The sequence below is a fragment of the Pempheris klunzingeri genome, chromosome 22 (assembly GCF_042242105.1).
Source record: "Pempheris klunzingeri isolate RE-2024b chromosome 22, fPemKlu1.hap1, whole genome shotgun sequence".
NCBI classification, from domain to species: domain Eukaryota; kingdom Metazoa; phylum Chordata; class Actinopteri; order Acropomatiformes; family Pempheridae; genus Pempheris; species Pempheris klunzingeri.
Genome location: NC_092033.1, coordinates 10,085,904 through 10,103,720, shown reverse-complemented (window position 1 = coordinate 10,103,720; position 17,817 = coordinate 10,085,904). Strand labels below are relative to the sequence as shown.

General features: G+C 40.2%; 2 protein-coding genes across 2 annotated transcripts in view; one reads left to right on the top strand and one right to left on the bottom strand.

Annotated features, from left to right (window-relative positions):
• snd1 (staphylococcal nuclease and tudor domain containing 1) overlaps nt 1-8,445 on the bottom strand; it is a 166,347-nt gene extending 157,902 nt beyond the window's left edge. The window contains exons 1-4 of the mRNA XM_070853545.1: nt 8,256-8,445; nt 5,638-5,787; nt 4,881-5,001; nt 3,800-3,881 (exon numbers count right to left, since the gene is read on the bottom strand). Coding sequence (XP_070709646.1) covers nt 3,800-3,881; nt 4,881-5,001; nt 5,638-5,787; nt 8,256-8,333 — 431 coding nt within the window. The 5' untranslated portion in view covers nt 8,334-8,445. The remainder of the gene's footprint in view (nt 1-3,799; nt 3,882-4,880; nt 5,002-5,637; nt 5,788-8,255) is intronic.
• Nucleotides 8,446-13,718: 5,273 nt separating this feature from the next.
• pax4 (paired box 4) lies at nt 13,719-16,801 on the top strand. Its single transcript, XM_070854156.1, has 10 exons — nt 13,719-13,801; nt 13,977-14,107; nt 14,223-14,438; nt 14,536-14,626; nt 14,911-15,051; nt 15,142-15,224; nt 15,312-15,381; nt 15,590-15,648; nt 15,933-16,047; nt 16,442-16,801. The coding sequence occupies exons 1-10, from the start codon at nt 13,771-13,773 to the stop codon at nt 16,756-16,758; spliced, it is 1,254 nt and encodes a 417-aa protein (XP_070710257.1). The 5' UTR covers nt 13,719-13,770; the 3' UTR covers nt 16,759-16,801.
• Nucleotides 16,802-17,817: the final 1,016 nt, after the last annotated feature.

Here is a 17,817-nt window from a genome sequence, read left to right as displayed (position 1 = left end):
ACAAACATAAAGAGCAGGAGGTCTTAAATGCCATAAAACTCCTTTGACAAGCTGCTAGATATATAATATATAATAACACTGCTAGCTCCACCTGTTAACAAGTTGCAGTTAATTTCACAGCAGTCAGAAAGGTGGTCACCGTGCCTAATGAGCAGAAAAGGTTTTTATTCTAGAGTCGTACCCCTTGTTAAATTTAACATACTCTAATTGCCCTTATCCGGGCTACCCAAAGCCTTGTCCCAAAAAGCAAATATTAGCATTACAAGAACCACAACTTGTGTCTGATACAAAAGGTCTTTTAACTTCTGTCATGTCGGGTTCGTTACAATTCATCAAATTACAGCAACAGTTTTAGCTTTTTGGCGCGACAAAACTGTCATTGGTTGTTAACTTCAACCCGTACTACAAGAGCTCATTAAAAGTATAAGACTGCAGAAGTGGAGTAAGGCTTCAGCTTTGTTAAATTAAGTGCTGCATAAAGTGCTGTTCAAACTGCTGTTCCTGACAAACTGTACTGTTGTTTTAGTGGCAACCAGCTGATGACCAGCTTACAACTGCTTAAAAAAATATATCCAAGCGTTTTGTGAGGAGACAATAACAGTGTTTGACAGCTCCTTCAAAAGCAACCACGCAGCTGGCTACAAACGCCACAATTAATTCCATGCTGGCTCTCCAAATTGCGCAGCCTAATGCTTTTTGAGGGCCCGTGCACAACTTTAATAATTCATTACTTCAAATGGCCAACAGGCTTTTGTTTTTCCAAGAAAAACTGCCCCATTGATATGGGAGTCGTGATGGTGACTAGAGCTTGAAGAGGCAACAAAGTGGGTCTCAATTAAAATCCCTCACACATAAACACACATGTAGCCTGTTCTCCAGCTGTGTGTTCCTAATTGGGCTTTTGGTCCCACGCCCAAAAGACGTCAACTTCTTTCCCCTCTACACTGATTTAGCTACCGACTTCAAATTGAATTGAAACAGTTTCTTGCTTACTGAGCAACAACAGTGAAACTTTCTGTAAGAAGTCAATTGTGTTTAAGCTACTTAGAATTTAAGCACTAAACAGGAACAGAAAGCTACAAAGATTGACTGAGAGAAACTAACAATGCAATCAAGGAGAGCAGACATTGTAAAGCCGCAGAAATAAATGGAAAACAACTCCCAAGCAGAGATTGGTAAAGATATAGAAGTAGCGTCATGTGTGGAGGCAGATGATAGTGAGCTTATCCATGTCTCTAAATAGACAAGTTTCTTTTTAGGTCAGCAACTCCTTCCAACCAACACATTGCTTCAAATCAAAACAGATATTGATGGATAAGAAAGTGCAATACTGAGTGAGACTACTGGAGAAACAAAAGAAAAGGAAACTTTCCAATTCCCTTATATTTGAACACGCTGTGGGCTACGTCTTTTATCTCGATATGGCTCCCTTGTGCAACCAGAAATACTTTAAATAGATACAAAATGTTGAACCTTAGCAAGACGTTTTACAGCTCCCTGTTGTCTTTGTACAGTTTGAAGAGGGTGTGGGATGTCATGTTCCCCAGTGTACTTGACTGGAAGGGTTCAACTCCTAGTGAGCAGTGAGGGCCAAATGAGCACAGTTCATATCTCCCAGGCGTTTACACCCCTCGACCAGCACTCCACTGGGGCTCCAGTTAAAAAGGAGCAATGGGGGGTTATAAAGAAGAGTTAGTAGCCATGTTATTATAGCTCCCTTCTGCTCTAAGGGGTGGGCATTATATAAACCAATTAGTCAAACCCCCTGCCTTGGATTTAAATTTTTCAAAAGGAAAATGTAATGCTGTGGAATCTGACCAATGTTTAAGGTCTAGTCACCTCAGTGAATGGATAAAGCATAGAACCAAAAAAATTACTTGTTTTTTAAAGAAAAGCAGTCTGGCTGACTGAGTGACCATGACTGAGATGTAAGGCTGAGAAGAGGAGATTGATGAATGTGTCTATCCCAATCGCTGTATGGCTCAGCACCAAGGACAGCATTTTTTATGCCTGATCAATTTACAGTGAAACTTAACCAAATGATGGCACCTCCAACAGGAAAGAAAATAAGTCATCTGTGTGATTTAAATAAACACAGACAGCTGAAATATGTAGAGAGGAGCCATAGCTATAACAAAAAAATATACATCACAAAATTCATCTTTGACTGAAATTGAGGCAAGTGCATCATTTAAAGAAATTGATATACCAACCAGGCACAATTACTATTTAAATACTAGAAATAGAAACAAATGTTTGTTTTTTTATATTCTGTATCTGTGCAACTGTCACATGTTCCTGATTGTAGATCTGAAAATCCAATGAGAAAGTACTAAACAAAACTACAATTCCCAATGTGGCACTACAAGGTGAATAATTTGCTCAAAATGGAGTCTATAAAAAATGTCATTTATGTGCAAAAAGAACAATTCATGGAAGTACTATGGTCCAATCACCTAATATTATAAATATGAATAGACACACACATCAGCACATTTGGATGTAAAATGTTGTCTTGATTATACTAGATTTAAAAGCAAACATATTCTAAAGTTGAATACATAAATAGATGGGAATCCGCAACTCCGTTTGTTGTGTGTGGGGAAGAGCGACTGTCGTGCTCTAATAAACCGATAAAAGCGAGCCGCAAACGACTTTTCCCCTGCCTGCTCTGGAGCACTGCTGAGCACTGGCCCCAGCCTTTACATTTGCGAATTGGCCGACCGCTTTCCAAAGCCGCAGTCAGCTTCTGAACATGTTTAACTGCACTGTCCAAAGCCATCATCATTATAATCACCCCCATAATTATGATAACATCATTGTTAGTGTGATCAACGTAGCCAATCGCGAGGGGTAATGATATTGGAGGCTAGTGCACTGAGGGACAAACTAAAGTCCTCACTGAGTAATGGGGCTCCCCTTTGGCCAAATGATGCCCGCTTACACTTAAAGCATCATTTACATTAGTGCTTGTTCTGGGCAATTGCACAGAATGCTTGAAATGGGTCATTAGTGGCAGAATTTTCACATCATCTCTGTTCATGTTGTAAGATACAAATGTAGCAGCATGAGTCAAATTGCCTGTAATGTGTGTAATGTGCAAACACTACCACTGGGGGGGATATACAGTACTTTGTCATATAGCGCTGGATGTAAGAGTGTATTTAGGGGATTACTGCGTAAGAGCAATATGGCAGAATAGAGTTTCAGAGGGACATTGTTGTAGCAGCAGGGCAATACTGCCACCATCTGGGACACCATGGCTCCATCTCAATTCTCTACAGTCAATCAGTTGAGGACTTGTGTACATCTCCCAGCAGATTTACCCCGCAGTGTTGTACTGCTTTAAGCTTTAGCAAGCAGATGATTACATTATGTTGCCAAAGGCAATTTTCTTTTCATTCTAAGACATAAAGTGTAGAGTTGCAAACTCACGTTTGATATCTCAAATTACTTCAATCACACCGACTGAGCAAACAGTTTTGGAGGGAAGGCATTTATGAACTCACTCAAGGTCAGTCTTGCCAACCTAGCCACCATAACAAATATAATACATACCACAGAATCTGATGTGACAGTTGGATATTCCAAGGAGAAACTATGGCACTATATGGTACTGTCACATATTACCTGGGATATTGGATTAAAAACGTGCTTCTTGAGTCAGAATGACAGAAAGAAAAACCTAACCTTCTTCTAGATAAGTAGTAGTTTCCATGCCATTCAGCCTGCATATAAACAATTCCCATCAACAGAGAAACAGTAATGCATTACAGGCAGCATAGAACCAAAGACTTACTTGTTCCCTCTGATTCCTTCTCTGCGGACTGTGGCAAGGCCCTCACTCACCAAAGACTCAGCAATGTTCTCGCCTGTTGTGTCTAAAATGGGACAACAAAGAAAAACAAACAATCAAACACCTAAAAAAAGAACTCTACTTTTTTTAGTGTTTTTTTAAATAAGCATTAATAATCAGTTAGTCCTGGTGATGTAATTTGTCTGGACAAGAGGGACATATATATATACACTATATGAAATCATTGATTCAACGGATGACTACAATCAATTCTCGGTCAAACTGTACGTGCAGCGGTTTGCAGCAGTTCTCTGAAAAACACTCTACAGCATATGTGTCAAACTCAAGGCCCGCGGGCCAAAACGCGAGAGCTTAAAAGGTCTGATTGTCTTAAAATAAAAAAATCAAAAGGGTGCATTGACCATAAACTACATTTCCCATAATGCATGCCGATTATGTTACCCGTGAAGTGACGGCATCCCGCCACTAGCTTGCAGTGTATATGGAATTTAGAAATACAAACAATGACCCAAAATGTCCAGGAAGAGAAAAATTGATGCAGATGGAAGGCTGTTTCAAGAAAGATGGGAAGGCGAATACATGTTTGTGCTTCAAGGAGAAAAACCGGCATGTCTTTTGTGTTATGAGGCGGTGGCGGTTGTCAAAGAGTACAATCTACATCGGCATTTTGACACCAAAGTGTATGCCAAAGTGTCGACGTTTGATCGTTGATTGATGGAGTAATGTGGGTTTCATAACCTGACAAACTAAAAGGATTTATGTTATAATAACAAACATATTTTTTTTACATCTATGCAAATATATGTAATATTTGTAAGTTGAATAAGTAAAAAAATCAGAGTTATTTAACATTAAGTAGTAGTTGCATTTATTTTACATTACATTTAGTTACATTTATACTGTCTTCCAGTTACATCTGGCCCTTTGAGGGATACCATTATGCTGATGTGGCCCTCGGAGAAAATGAGTTTGACAGCCCTGCTCTACAGTATAGTACCACCACCAGACTATTAGGAAAAAAAAGGTGACTTTAGAAGTCACAAAACAGTGATGGTCCACTCACCTCTCCCCAGGTAGACCATGCCGTACTCCCTGCCCAAAGCAGTCTTGATTTCCACAGTGAAGCACACTTCTTTGCCAATTAGCTTCTTTCGCAGGAACTCTCTGGCTTGAAAGGCCCATGGCTGCAACAGACAGAAATGTTAATATACACAAATCAAAAGTTAATCACAGACAACTCATCAAGGTGCATATTGACTCACAGGTGTAACTGACTGCAAACTATCTCTGTTGGCTGATTTAAATGGATTTTCTCTCCTCTTTTTTCATTTGATAAAAGAAAGGCATGACCGTCTGTCAAGGCCAAATTGGAAATATTTTCAAAATAAAAAGCACACATTTCAGCCTTGCAAATTTCAGACACTATAGATTTTTGTAAAAACAGGCAGCAGAACAGACAGTAGCAGCGTCTGGCTGTGATAAATAAATTAAAAAGACTCAAAGGCATGATGGGAAAATGCGAAATTACAGTTGTAGTATCTTAAAGCCTTGAGTTCAATTGAGAATTGACATGTTTATCTCTAAGCTGTTTCATCATTTATACAATCAAGCATGGTCTGAATACCAATTCATATGTTACAACTAACTGATGGAGAAGGGGATAACAGAGCCATCTGACAAGAACTCCAAAGCAAAATCTTCTCTGTATAATAAAAACAAAGATGCCGATATCAGCATTTGCTGAGACCATGATGTATACTAAAGGGCTGTTTTGCAGGAACCTATTCTGCCTTTGCCAAACACACACTGCTGCTGCTCACCTCATCGGGGGTGTCCTTAGTGTCGGGCTGGGCCTGTGCGGCTCGGCGCGCCATGGCCCCGGCTCGGATGTTACTAAGATTGATCTGACGCTCCGGGGGTGGGCCACCTCGAGGCTGGCCTCGGACAATGATGGCACAGCCTGACAACACCTGAGGGGGTGAAAATAAAGATTGTGAATTGAAGAAGATAGAAATCAACATTAAAAGCAATGTCTGCCATCATTCAGCAAATGCATTTGATTTCTTCAAAATATTCTCTTTTCTTGCTTCCTAAAATCTATTTATCACAAAAAAAAGTACTACACCACAACACCAATGTGGAAAGAAAAAGGAAATACTGGTATCTTCCAGTTTCTATTTTCTCTCAGACAATACATGTGCCCTAAAGGGGGGTTCTGCAGGATTCATTTGAACCTGGTATAACAAAAACTACAGTAGGTAGACAAATAAGGAAATTATTAATTTAGTGAGATAAATCAGAGCTCATGAATCATGCCTGTTGCGTGGATGTAAATCAGTTGCAAATTCTCAAAGTTACAGTAGGCAGAAATAAGCTACTAAAAAGTTACAGGAGCTTGGAAAACTATTAAAGAGCTGGAAAGCATCTTCACACTGTCTGTTGCCATGGCGACAGTCTGTCATTCAAATGCAAGGTGAGATCAAGCCATCTGATAACTTGGCTAAATACAAAAAAAAAAAAAAAGATAACCTACTCTTGGGTTTGACAACCATGGCATTTACACGAATCTGAGCAAACACCTTTTATCTGCAGACTCTCCCGTGTGTCTGCGGGGAGCATCACTGGAGGCTGTTGATCTAAGATGTGAGCCAGATAAAGTCTTTCATCAAATCACTGCTGTTCCCCACTATCTGAATCAGTCCCTCTAAGTATAGGCTAAGCAGAAGGGTAATTTTTTATACACTGACCAGGCATGGAAAAAAGAGGCAACAAGGCGCTACCCCCCTTCCCTGTTTACAAAAGGGCCAAGTTCCACTTGGAGTGAACTGCATGGCTTTGGTCAACTCCCTGATCACCTTTCTCAAGGCACAGAGTTGACTGTATTAGATAAGAGCCATTACTTTAGGCTCTACTATATGCAGATGTATACTGTGTGCGCAATAAATTGAAGACAATTCTAATACAGATCTGGTAAAAAAAGATAGGAGTTCATTCGAAATTCTTTTCTAACCAAAAGCGCATTAATCTAACTGCTGAGACTAGTAGGTGCACTATGAGATACTATGTTTATTCCTTCACAAAACCCTCAATTCCTCCGGTAATAAATCCACAAGAGTGTAACCCTCTTAAGGGAGGACACCAATGCTAAGCTGTTTACAGTAGTTACCACAGAAAAACAGCCCTTCCTCAAGCACATGGAGACAAGTGTAATTATGTGTTGAGCATGCTCTCTGTGGAAAAGTATATATTGATTAGTGACATGTAGCTTTTCTAGCTAAACCCAACTTGTAAAACAACCTAACACATACAGAATAGCACTAAATGTCTGTTTGTCTCAGGATGGCATGGAGAAAAATCATGGATCTACTAGGCACCTTCTACAGGTCAAACTATGCAAAGCATACTCTGACAAAATCGGTTAACTTTATCTAGATGAGTAAAGGTTAACTTTGCGTTTGAGCAAAGCAGGCCTAATCAAAAACAAAGAGGGTTAAAGTAACGTCGAAGACAGGCTGCAGACAACCAACATGAATGGGAGATTATAGGGCAAGAAAGCTGTAGTTAGCTACGTGTCATTTCCCCGTGGTTGGTTTTAACCAGCACACTGAGGAAATGATGTCTGTGACTTGAAGGGTCACAAAACATTAACCAGCCCGAATGATAGAGTCTGAAATAGTACATGTCCCAACATTATTAATGACTACTTAACCCGCTGAAATGTGGGACTTGGGGGACACAAATGAAACGATATTTGAGGACGCTTTTGATGTTAGCTTTCACGGTTGTTGGACTATTTACATGTGGCTACTAGCATAAATAAATTGGCTCAGACGCTGCCAGGTCTGATCAGAAGCACTGAAGACCACGAACTGTCTTCGTGTAACATTAGTGGAGTCAGTACTTGCTGGACACTTAACGCTAGTTAGCCGCTAGCTGGGAAACTAAACATCTGTTAACGTTACAGCTAAGTTACTACATGACACCAGTATCCAGTCTGCTGGGCTAGCCGTACGTGTAAATCAAATGTGTCTCATCACAGTGCACTTTAGACAGCCTAACAGTTGTCAATACACTTTACATGCCCGCTGAAATTTTTGGTTTGAGTTGCTTATAGCTAACTAGCAAGATAGCAAACATGCGCTAACATCAATTGGCTTCAGCTTATTAGCAGGCTAGCAAATTTAGCAGCTAAGCAGCTAACGTTAGCTGGCATGCAGGCGCAGCCAGGTGAGCTTCATGTTAGTGACAGCAGATAGTGAATAATGCCAACGCTGGCATTCAGCAGTGAATCGTGTTTATATCGTCAAATAAGCTCAGCTGAAGTTGTATGACAGCCGGCTGTTAGTTTAGCCTTAATTAGCCCCTTGCTTACTAAGCTAACTAGCTGTATCCCTGCTCTCTACGTAGAGGACTCACACACATATGTTAAGATTCCTACCATTTTCACAATTCCTCTTTGCAGAGGAGCAGCCGGAGCTGTCTGGGCTGTCTGAGCTGGTGCCGAAACAGATGCCATGTCCACAAGTTTAAGATATAACGCCGTTGGGGGGTGACCAGGTTAGGGAGCTGGGACTCAGAAGTGAGTGGCTGCTCTACTGAAAGCCAAGAGAAAAAGGCTGAACACCGATCAACACACACGTTATACCGGAAACACACTCTGCCATGCATACACACACGTCGAAATCTTTCCGGGTCTGAGGAGCAGAATGAATGGGGCTGAATGGAGCAGCTACTAGACCGCATAAGCAACTTGAAATAAAGTCTTCCGGAGCAAGAGGTGCGACACGTCAGCATAGCGTTAACCCAGCTAATGCCGCCTTCAGGCCTGTCGGAAAACTTCGACCTGAGCTTCACACCAATGATGTATAGACAATGTTTCTGCCAGAAAGAAATAAAATCATCTTTAAGGGTTTAAGAGCACAGAGATTTCTAATACTAACTATTGAATTAAAAAAGTGCTGTGTTTTGTATTTTAATGGTATTGTTCATTATATATTTTAACTAATTATAAGTAGGCAGCTGCGTTGACTAGTTTTCAGTAAATATTACTTCTGCATATCTTGTCCTCCACGTTTCAGATCTCAAGACTGAAAAGATATAAACTGAAAATTATACTCTTTTAGTTATGTGAATTTGTATTTAATGTTATTTCTGACTAAATTCAACAGGATGTCACACACGCAAACACCAAGCACACACATTGAAAGCTGGTATGCATTCAGTTTACAGGCAATATATACTGATATCTTCAGTGTTTTCTTTTCCACAAGACAACCATACCTTAACCTATAGACCATTTTCACAGCAGGCATTTGGACTTGTCAAAACAGGAGAAACACAGGTGCAATTAATAACATTAAAAATGGTTGTATTCCATTTAGGAAAGCCAGTGCCAGTGCCCTGGTAATAAGCATACTCACCTACTGTTATGGTTAACTGGGAGACTTAATGGAATGGAGTTATTGTTTATGTAACCAGACAGATATTTTGGTTATGTCATATAACATGTAAATGAATGATATATAGAAAAGGTGAAAATGCATTCATTCAAAGTGACATGAAAGGTGGTTCAACTTCACACCTGATTCACAGACAAGCAGACTGGCTGATTATGCAACGAAAGAATATGTTTTAAACTCATGATGACGATTAATAACAACCGATGGATATGGATGCTGCTCAGTTGTACTTGGCAGCTCGTAGATGTTATTCTGAGTAACCGTCTAAGTGGGAAGCAGGGCACTGCTGGAAAAGGAACGTTAAAGCTCGGGGGACCTACTCTAAATATTTGCAGGCTAAATACCTTGAGATGCTTTTATGATGACTCTCTTACTGCTCTGATATCAATTCCCAAAAGCAGCAGCTCGTAATGACTAATGTGACAGAGAGAGACAGGGGAGAGGGGAGGAGATTGGGCCCCCACTATCAACAGAAAGAAATATGTACTGTATAGAAACAACATGCCAATAGAATCCAACTGACTTCACACACTGTTGAATTGACCCATGTGATAGCACATGTGAACATCATTCGACTTGGGGCGTAGAATATAATATAACTGATCACATCATGGTTGACAAATTACAAGAAAAAACATTACAAAATGTTTTAGCAAAGTTTTGGGCCATCACTAGCTGCAAGAAGACCTTCATTGCTCCTTGGCATAGATTCCAACTCTCTCGTGGCCACAGCATATGACTCACCTCATTTTTATAGCCTTCAAACCATTCAGTGATCTCTTGGGCCTCGTATGGATTACTTTGAATTGTCAGCTGTCTGTAAATCTGTCTGAGCTGTTGATGAGATGCATTCACAAGGCATAAACTAGATGTACTAGTCTGTCAACAACTAAACATAATCCAAGTGATATATTTTGGTATTATCATACACTCTGTAGTCATTATATTATGCTTTGGCAATTCAAGCAAGCTGCCCAATACCAAAACATCTTAAGTTTAAGTAAGTTTCCAGTTCACTAATTTTTATTAGATGTTTTTATCCTTGTAAATATAAAACACAGTGCTCATTGGTGTTTATCAACTACTCACTTATTTCAGCACTTTCAGGAAGGATGGATATCACCTGAGGAAAAAGAAAAAGAAAAGGGGAAAAAAGATGATTTAAATAATTAATTAGGAATACATAATCACATGTAGGGAAATAAGGGCAAAATGTTTAAACAATGATATGATTTAACAGCTTTGTTTGGAAATGATTGGGTACTGGAGCTAATTTTTGCAAGAATGAAAATAAAAATCTAGGAACACTTTTCATAGTCTTAATGAAAACAAACCCATGACAGATAATCAGGAACTTGACACCAAAAGGCATGCACCCTGACACTGACCTTCAGTAAGTTAAAAAGTAAGTTAGAATTGCCCTCTGTGTTCCTGATTGGGTAAATCTATGGACTGCAAGCCTCCCTACCTGAGCAGCAGATAAAGATTAACTTGGAGTTGCTACACAATCTTGGGTGTACATTACTTATTACAACTTCACACGCTCTCCAGCAAGTGTGTGGAAAGGCGCACTGGATGTTTTCTATTCCAATGGGACGTTATAGAGAAGACTGTTACAGGCAACTGTCAGCGAGGGTTAGGTTGTTTTGTCAAAGCGTGCTGCGTAAAGTTTGAGGAATAAACACCTAATAACATCGTCTTGTCATCGACTAAATCTTCTTCACCGACAAAACTAAAGATTAAGCAGGAATATCGCTGGCCTGTTTGGCATTTCATGTGATTTAGCTTGGTTAACGCCACTTCTCTGCGAGTCTGAGTTTTAGTACACAACAAGTAGTATCAATAGAATTGCGTAAATTTTCTCTCCACCCCGGGGACGATATTCCACCGGTGTTATGAGAAGATATGATGAATTTGAGGAACATGTCAAAATAAAAGAAACGTGGCATATTAAAAGGGGTTTATCTTCAATTAGTTCAAGACGATAGTAATTTGGAAGATAAAAAATTTGGTAAGGTGGAATATTGAGTATTAAGTGTAAAGACAGGTATTTTAACCTCGGCTGCATCATATCTGCAGTCTAATTTACATGTCAGTTATACCATTTTGAGAATTTAAATCTTTTTTGAGAAAAATAAAACAAATGTGGAATTACACCAAAAACCACAAGGGCACGTTCTTTTACTTGTTAGAAATAAAGCATTTGATACTCTTGAAATTGAATGACGTTAGTTTTGTGCTGAAGCCTACTGCTAAAGTCGACACATTTGGCTACGGACCTGAAAATGGTGAGACAGAAGATCTATTCATAATAAAGAACAGAAACGAGCGTCTGTGCGCACAGAATTGTAAAAAAAAAAACATTCAGTAAAATTGTCAATAGGAATCAAAAAGGTAGACAATACATACATCGTATAACAAGGTGGAGAAAGCTGCCTGACAAGCGAACATGGATTCAGCTCCGTTGCGCACACGGCACCTGGATGCGCTTTGGAGAGGTTTTGGTAACCTTTTTACGCGGATAATTTACCTACATTAAAAACGTCTTAGGACACAATAAACCGCCGGCATAAGTGTTTTATGCACAAGACAAACACCTAGGATGTGCTAATAAAACGTATTTCTATTTTGTGGCACGATTTAGCCTCTTAAACTTCCGCTCCGTCATTTGACGAGCCCATGTTAAAATTTACGCACCACGAATATGTGGTACTGTCTTCACAACACAACCTATGTACTTTAATCAACCTCGTTTGGCACACACTGTACGTGCAATAAAGCAATATAAATCAATGACTACATCAATTCCCCGGTAATAAATAAAAAGGCTTGCTTTATTTATCCTTTGTCTCGGTTGGCAAGGAGATGATGGTGTCCAAAATGACTGTCCTCTATCTCACCTGGTTGATTGTACACAGAGAGTATTATTGTCCTCTAACTCATGGTTAATGTATAATTTGGGCCATATGGCATTTTAAAATCTGAGCCTTTATTTCGGTGGCACTTCGATCTGTGTGGACCCAACTAATGATATTCAATTAGTCATTAAACAGGCCAAAAGACGAGCCTTGTGTGGGTTTTCACATAGGCTAATATTTGCTCGTCAAATATTTCCCTTTGAAACGTTTACAACGCATTTTTATCTGCTGGCTGCCCAAGGAACATCTGTGAGGGTTATTTTAGCCTCCCTCTTCTGGATAAACGAGGTCCCCCAATTGGCCCTTTCCTTGCGCCCATATACCCGTCTATTTGTTCACGTTTTGAAAGAAAATGTAATAAAGAGAGACCGGGTGATGGATTTATGATTTATCAAAAGCACTTTACCATATGGCAGTCGTCATTGGCGCAGATTTCCAAATGTTTGTTTTATGAAAGGAGAACACAGATCCTTTTAATCTGAGCCACTTAACCTGGGAAAGGATGCTCAAGTCACGTGACCCCTAAAGGATGGGGGAAACGTACCAGAGTTGATCATTTAGTTTCGTTGAAAGGCGGAATTAGTAGCTTCACGTCAGTGGGATCACATGCAAAGAAGCAGAGAGTTTAAGGGACGAACTGTGTTGCAGTGAAAAACTGGTGAGTCTCATTGAGACGGCAGCCACTGCGCAAAAGGAGACCAGTCTGAGTTCCCAAACCTGAATATTACTATGCTGAATCTTTGACAGAGCAGCACTCAGACATTTTTAAAATAAAAAACACAATATGTAGGACTCCAGAGGTGGATATGTGTGTTTATGGAGCAGTGGAAATAAGAAAGACAAAGAAGTCTAGTAAACTCTCCCCAGGTGAAGCCAATTCACTTCTCTGGTCCTGCAAAGCTCCAATTGAATGTAACATCCCACCAAAACAAGACGGTGCAAAGATGATGCATGATATAGGCTATGACATATCAAATGGTTATTTCTTTAGTTGACCAAGCACATGCAGCTCAGAGAGCACATTTTTGTGATTTGTGTTTTATTATTATCATCATTTTCATTCTCAAACTAAATATTTGATGCACATAATAACGACATCTAGCTCAAATTTGAACTTCATTGGGTTAAATAACATTTCAGGTTTCTTGCTGCAGGAATCTTTGAGGGAATCTTTCTGGTTTTCCAATTTCCATGACTCAGTCAAACTATCTTCCTCCGCGTGATGATTGAATCCAAACGTGACAATCCCTGAAACACACGTGAATACAAGATGGATGAAAACCAGAAAATTGTCCCAGCTATGTCTCATGTAAAGACATTTTGGCAGCACAGACCTTCTAATCTGAGGCCTATTTTAAGTGTCTAATGCCCACATTCACTTCCAGGCAATATTGACATTTCAGGAATCAGACCTCCACGTCATGTTCAGGTCTGCAGGCCTATAAATGTCTGCTGAAGGGCGTGACTCTCATTGTCAGTCACCAGAGACACGCGGAGTTACCTGGATACTTTATCAGGTTTTTGGAAACGTTATTTTGTTTTTGTGTGTCATCATCGGGGCTGGGAGCGAGCAGAGATGTGCGGAACAAACGATCTGCCAAATAAAGGTTCAATTTACATTTTTATCACACTGAATTTTGCAGTGAAATAAGAACAGTACAGATGTGAACTATAGTAAATGTGAATGAAGTCAGCTGCTTTTTCATTGTGAATAAGTCATTTAAACCACTTTTTTAAAACTTAAAATGCAGTTTTAAAGAGCATAGGCTGTGTTATGATAAGGTGGTGGAAGTGTCAACCAGCTAGGAGGGATGTTTCTCAACGGCAGACCTCTCCCGGAGTCCAAGAGGAGGAAGATGATTGAACTGGCCTCGGAGGGAGTCCGTCCAAGCCAGATCTCCAGGATACTCCGGGTACGCAAAACTTCTCTGGCTCAAACTGTGGTGAGACACCATTGAAGGTCAGACTAATATATGAAGACATCACTTTATAATTAAAAAAAATAGTGGAACCAACTGTGCATTTCAGGTATCCAACGGGTGCGTCAGTAAGATCCTGAGCCGGTATCGCCGCACTGGACTCCTGGAGCCCAAGACAGTCGGAGGGAGCCGACCTCGGCTTCTCACCCCCGGGGTCATTTCCTCGATAATTCAATGCAAAAAGGAAAATCCGACCATTTTTGCTTGGGAAATTCGAAAACTGCTTGCAGCAGCACGAATATGCAAGGCATCCAAAGTTCCCAGCGTAAGTAAGACTGAAGTACTGAAGACTGAATACAAAAATTAAAAAAAAAAAAGCTCCAGGATTTGATGATGTGTTTTTGCACACTGTGTCCTGCAAGGTGTCATCTATAAATCGTATTTTAAGAAAGATCCACTTGGACCACGGACCGATGCGCACGGAGATCAGTGCGCACAGCAGGAGTGAGCATGGTAAGTCACCTGTGAAGGTCACTGCATTACTGAAAATAAGTGAAAGAATGGAGAACCAGACACCTCCAACAGTCCCTGATGTGGAAGAACCAAATGCATAATTTCCCGAAGAACCCAATTTCATATGTTTTTTCTTTTTTTTAAACCATTTTACATAATGAAACCTGTTGATTTCCTACATAATTTTACTGTGCATCAGAATTTAGGGGAACTTACAAATAGAAAGATGAGTCTAAGTCTAACTGGCATGCAAGCTGATGTAATGGTGTGTATGTTATGTGCAGATTTTGAGTTTCTGATTCAAGAAGAAGTCAGTGAGAGAAAGATGTCTGTGACAGTATGCAGTAAGGACCAGAAACTTAGAGGTGTCCAACACAGAAACCGCACCACCTTCACGCCGGAGCAGAGCACAGCACTCGAGCAAGGTGACTTAAAATTCTTCACAAGTCCAAACTAACACCATACTGCATTTTTCGCTCAAATAAAATAGTAAATGTTTCCATCTCCTGAATCAGAATTCTCCCACAGCCGGTATGCAGATATGTACACGAGAGAGAAGCTGTCAGCTGAGATCAAACTTCCTGAGGAAACCATCAAGGTAGACCCACCGTTTTGAATCAAAATGCTAATACAGAGTCGCCCATTTAATCTTCCTGCTCTTGAGATGACTGTCTGTCTCTCAAAGGTCTGGTTTTCAAACAGACGGGCTAAATGGAGGAGGGAAGCCAAACACAGGAGTAGCATACAAAGTAAGCGTGTGTGTGTGTGTGTGTGTGCATGTATGTAGGCGGCTACTTGGATTTTAGTGTTCAAGGCAAAGCCTAGAGAGATTAGGCATAATAGAATGATTCAACAGCAGCAACAACACTAACTGAACTGAGTAGCAATGGGAAGCCCTTGGGCACACTTCCATTCACACCTCACAGCTACTTGACAAAATGTATTTCTCTCTGACACCTGCAGGCCTTCAAAAGCAAAGGGATTTTGATCCAGCGATGCCACACAGCTTCACATTTCAGCAGGTACAGTATGAATTAGTGCTTTGTGAGACAAGCTTTTGATTGCTTTTTGAGTGTTAAACCCCTAAAGAACTCCTAAAGATGTCTTTTTAACTTTACTTTTTGCTTATTTGAATATTTAATGTTGTACTGTGTGCTGTGTAGGGGTTGTGCTGTTATACTGTCTAAGTAATAATATGACCAGTGCGATTTAAAACCTGTGAAATACAAAATGGCGTTTGGTTTCTCACAGATGACAGAAACATACTGTGTAGTCATGCTGGGACTATGTTTGTGTTGATTTGAAGGCATCAGGAGTGTCGAGAGCCTACTGTGAAAACTCAGATGTCTCTCCTACGTACAACACAGCCAGCACAGCTGCCAGGAAGCTGCAACACGGCTACTTCTTCTCAACAGACACAGGTAAGATCCTGCAAAGATATCTAGCTCATCCATCACTGTGAATGTTATATAGGTATAAATCTAAGTGCAGCTGCAATGGTAGTTTGGCTAAATTTTAAGGTGTGGTTTCCAATCAAAGACCTGGGCCTGTTTCCATTTCAGCCCATTTTCTGTAATGTCATCACTACTTATGTAATTATATATGAGAAGATACAACTATTAGATTGTTGTTGATTCAACATGTTTATTGCCATTGTAGATTTAACACAAATAAAATTAACATGGAAATCAACCTGAATCATAGCATTCAGACAAACACTGCTCCTAAATGTTATTTCTACACTTAGCTGTAAGGGTAATCTTAAATGTTTGAGAAAGTAAACTAAAGATTTCCTTCTTTCACTCTAATGTACAGGTATGGGAACTTCTGAACACGTGACATCCATCTCAGCCCCACCCTCATTCCTCCATCAGTCTAATAACATGACCGTGACAGACAAGACGCAGCCAGATCTCCGCAGGGAAACATTCACTTTCCCGTTGGTTCACCATCGCTCAGACACTAGGACTTCCCTTCCTTTGGCAACCGAGACGTTAAGAACTGATCACCCTGCGGCTCAGTGCTGGGGCCAGCAGGGAATCCCTTTTACTTGGAGCCAGTATCAAACAGATGAGAGGTTTCTATTTGCCCACCAGCCCTGGGACTGGATTCCAAATCGCCACCTGAACTGAATGTGCGACACATTTCTAACGTTAATGAGCATGTTTGATGTACAGGCTTGAAAATGAACCTCTCACTGGATCGATACTATGCTATATTTTGAGTGCAACTCTAGACTGGAGGGACACATTTTAATCAGCAGAGGGCGACAGAGGACTGGATTTTACATTTTTGTCCCTTGACACTCTTTTTAATTTCAAATGCACTGCAGCTTCACTCATCACTTTCCCTTGAAACAGTCATCTTGAATAGCCATTAACAAGGAGTAACATAAATATGAACAACTTTGGTATTTTTCTAAACTCAGAGTTCTTTGATTGGTTACATCAGACATTCCCAGCGGATATTAAATGAATCCACTAAACTGACCTGTAATGAAAGCAAAATAAATGCAGCTATATAGGACACGAAGTGCTGGACGATTGAGACGATGATACGTTTATTTTCTTAAGTGACGATCGGTTTTATTTATGTGAGTATCCAGGAAATAAGGTGTTGTATGCCAAAGCGTGTTTAAGCTAATAAACACAAGATCATATTGAAAGGGTGAAGATTTTAGGGGGTATTTAGAGAATATTAACAGAGAAAATGTATTTTGATGTATGAGCATAGCTTTAATTGGATTCTCTACAGTATATCTGGTCAGTAGCATGCTGTGATTGTACCATAAGTTATAGCTCCATGGATCATTTAAGGTTACCACTGGATAATATGGATGTTGTCTATTTTACAGTCTTGAGCTTGCTGTGTGCTTAAGTGCTGAGGGAGGTTAAGGCGGTCCTCCAAGATTTCTTTCCAGGGGAGGCCAGTGGGAAAATCTATAAAAGTATAGCTTCAAAAAGTCTAAACATGACCCGATATCTGCTCTGCTCGGTATCAGTTTTTATGACTGCAACAGGCCAGAGGCATTGAGTTCCTTTATATCCCTTTACTACAGTGAAGAGACGGTAAGACTCGGAGTTTCTCGATAATTGGTCAGCGGGGGAAAGGTTGGGATCAGAAGGCAAACAGCTTGGCCAGCAGCAGCATGGAGGTGGCCTACTGGCAGGGTGACCTATCGGAACTTAACG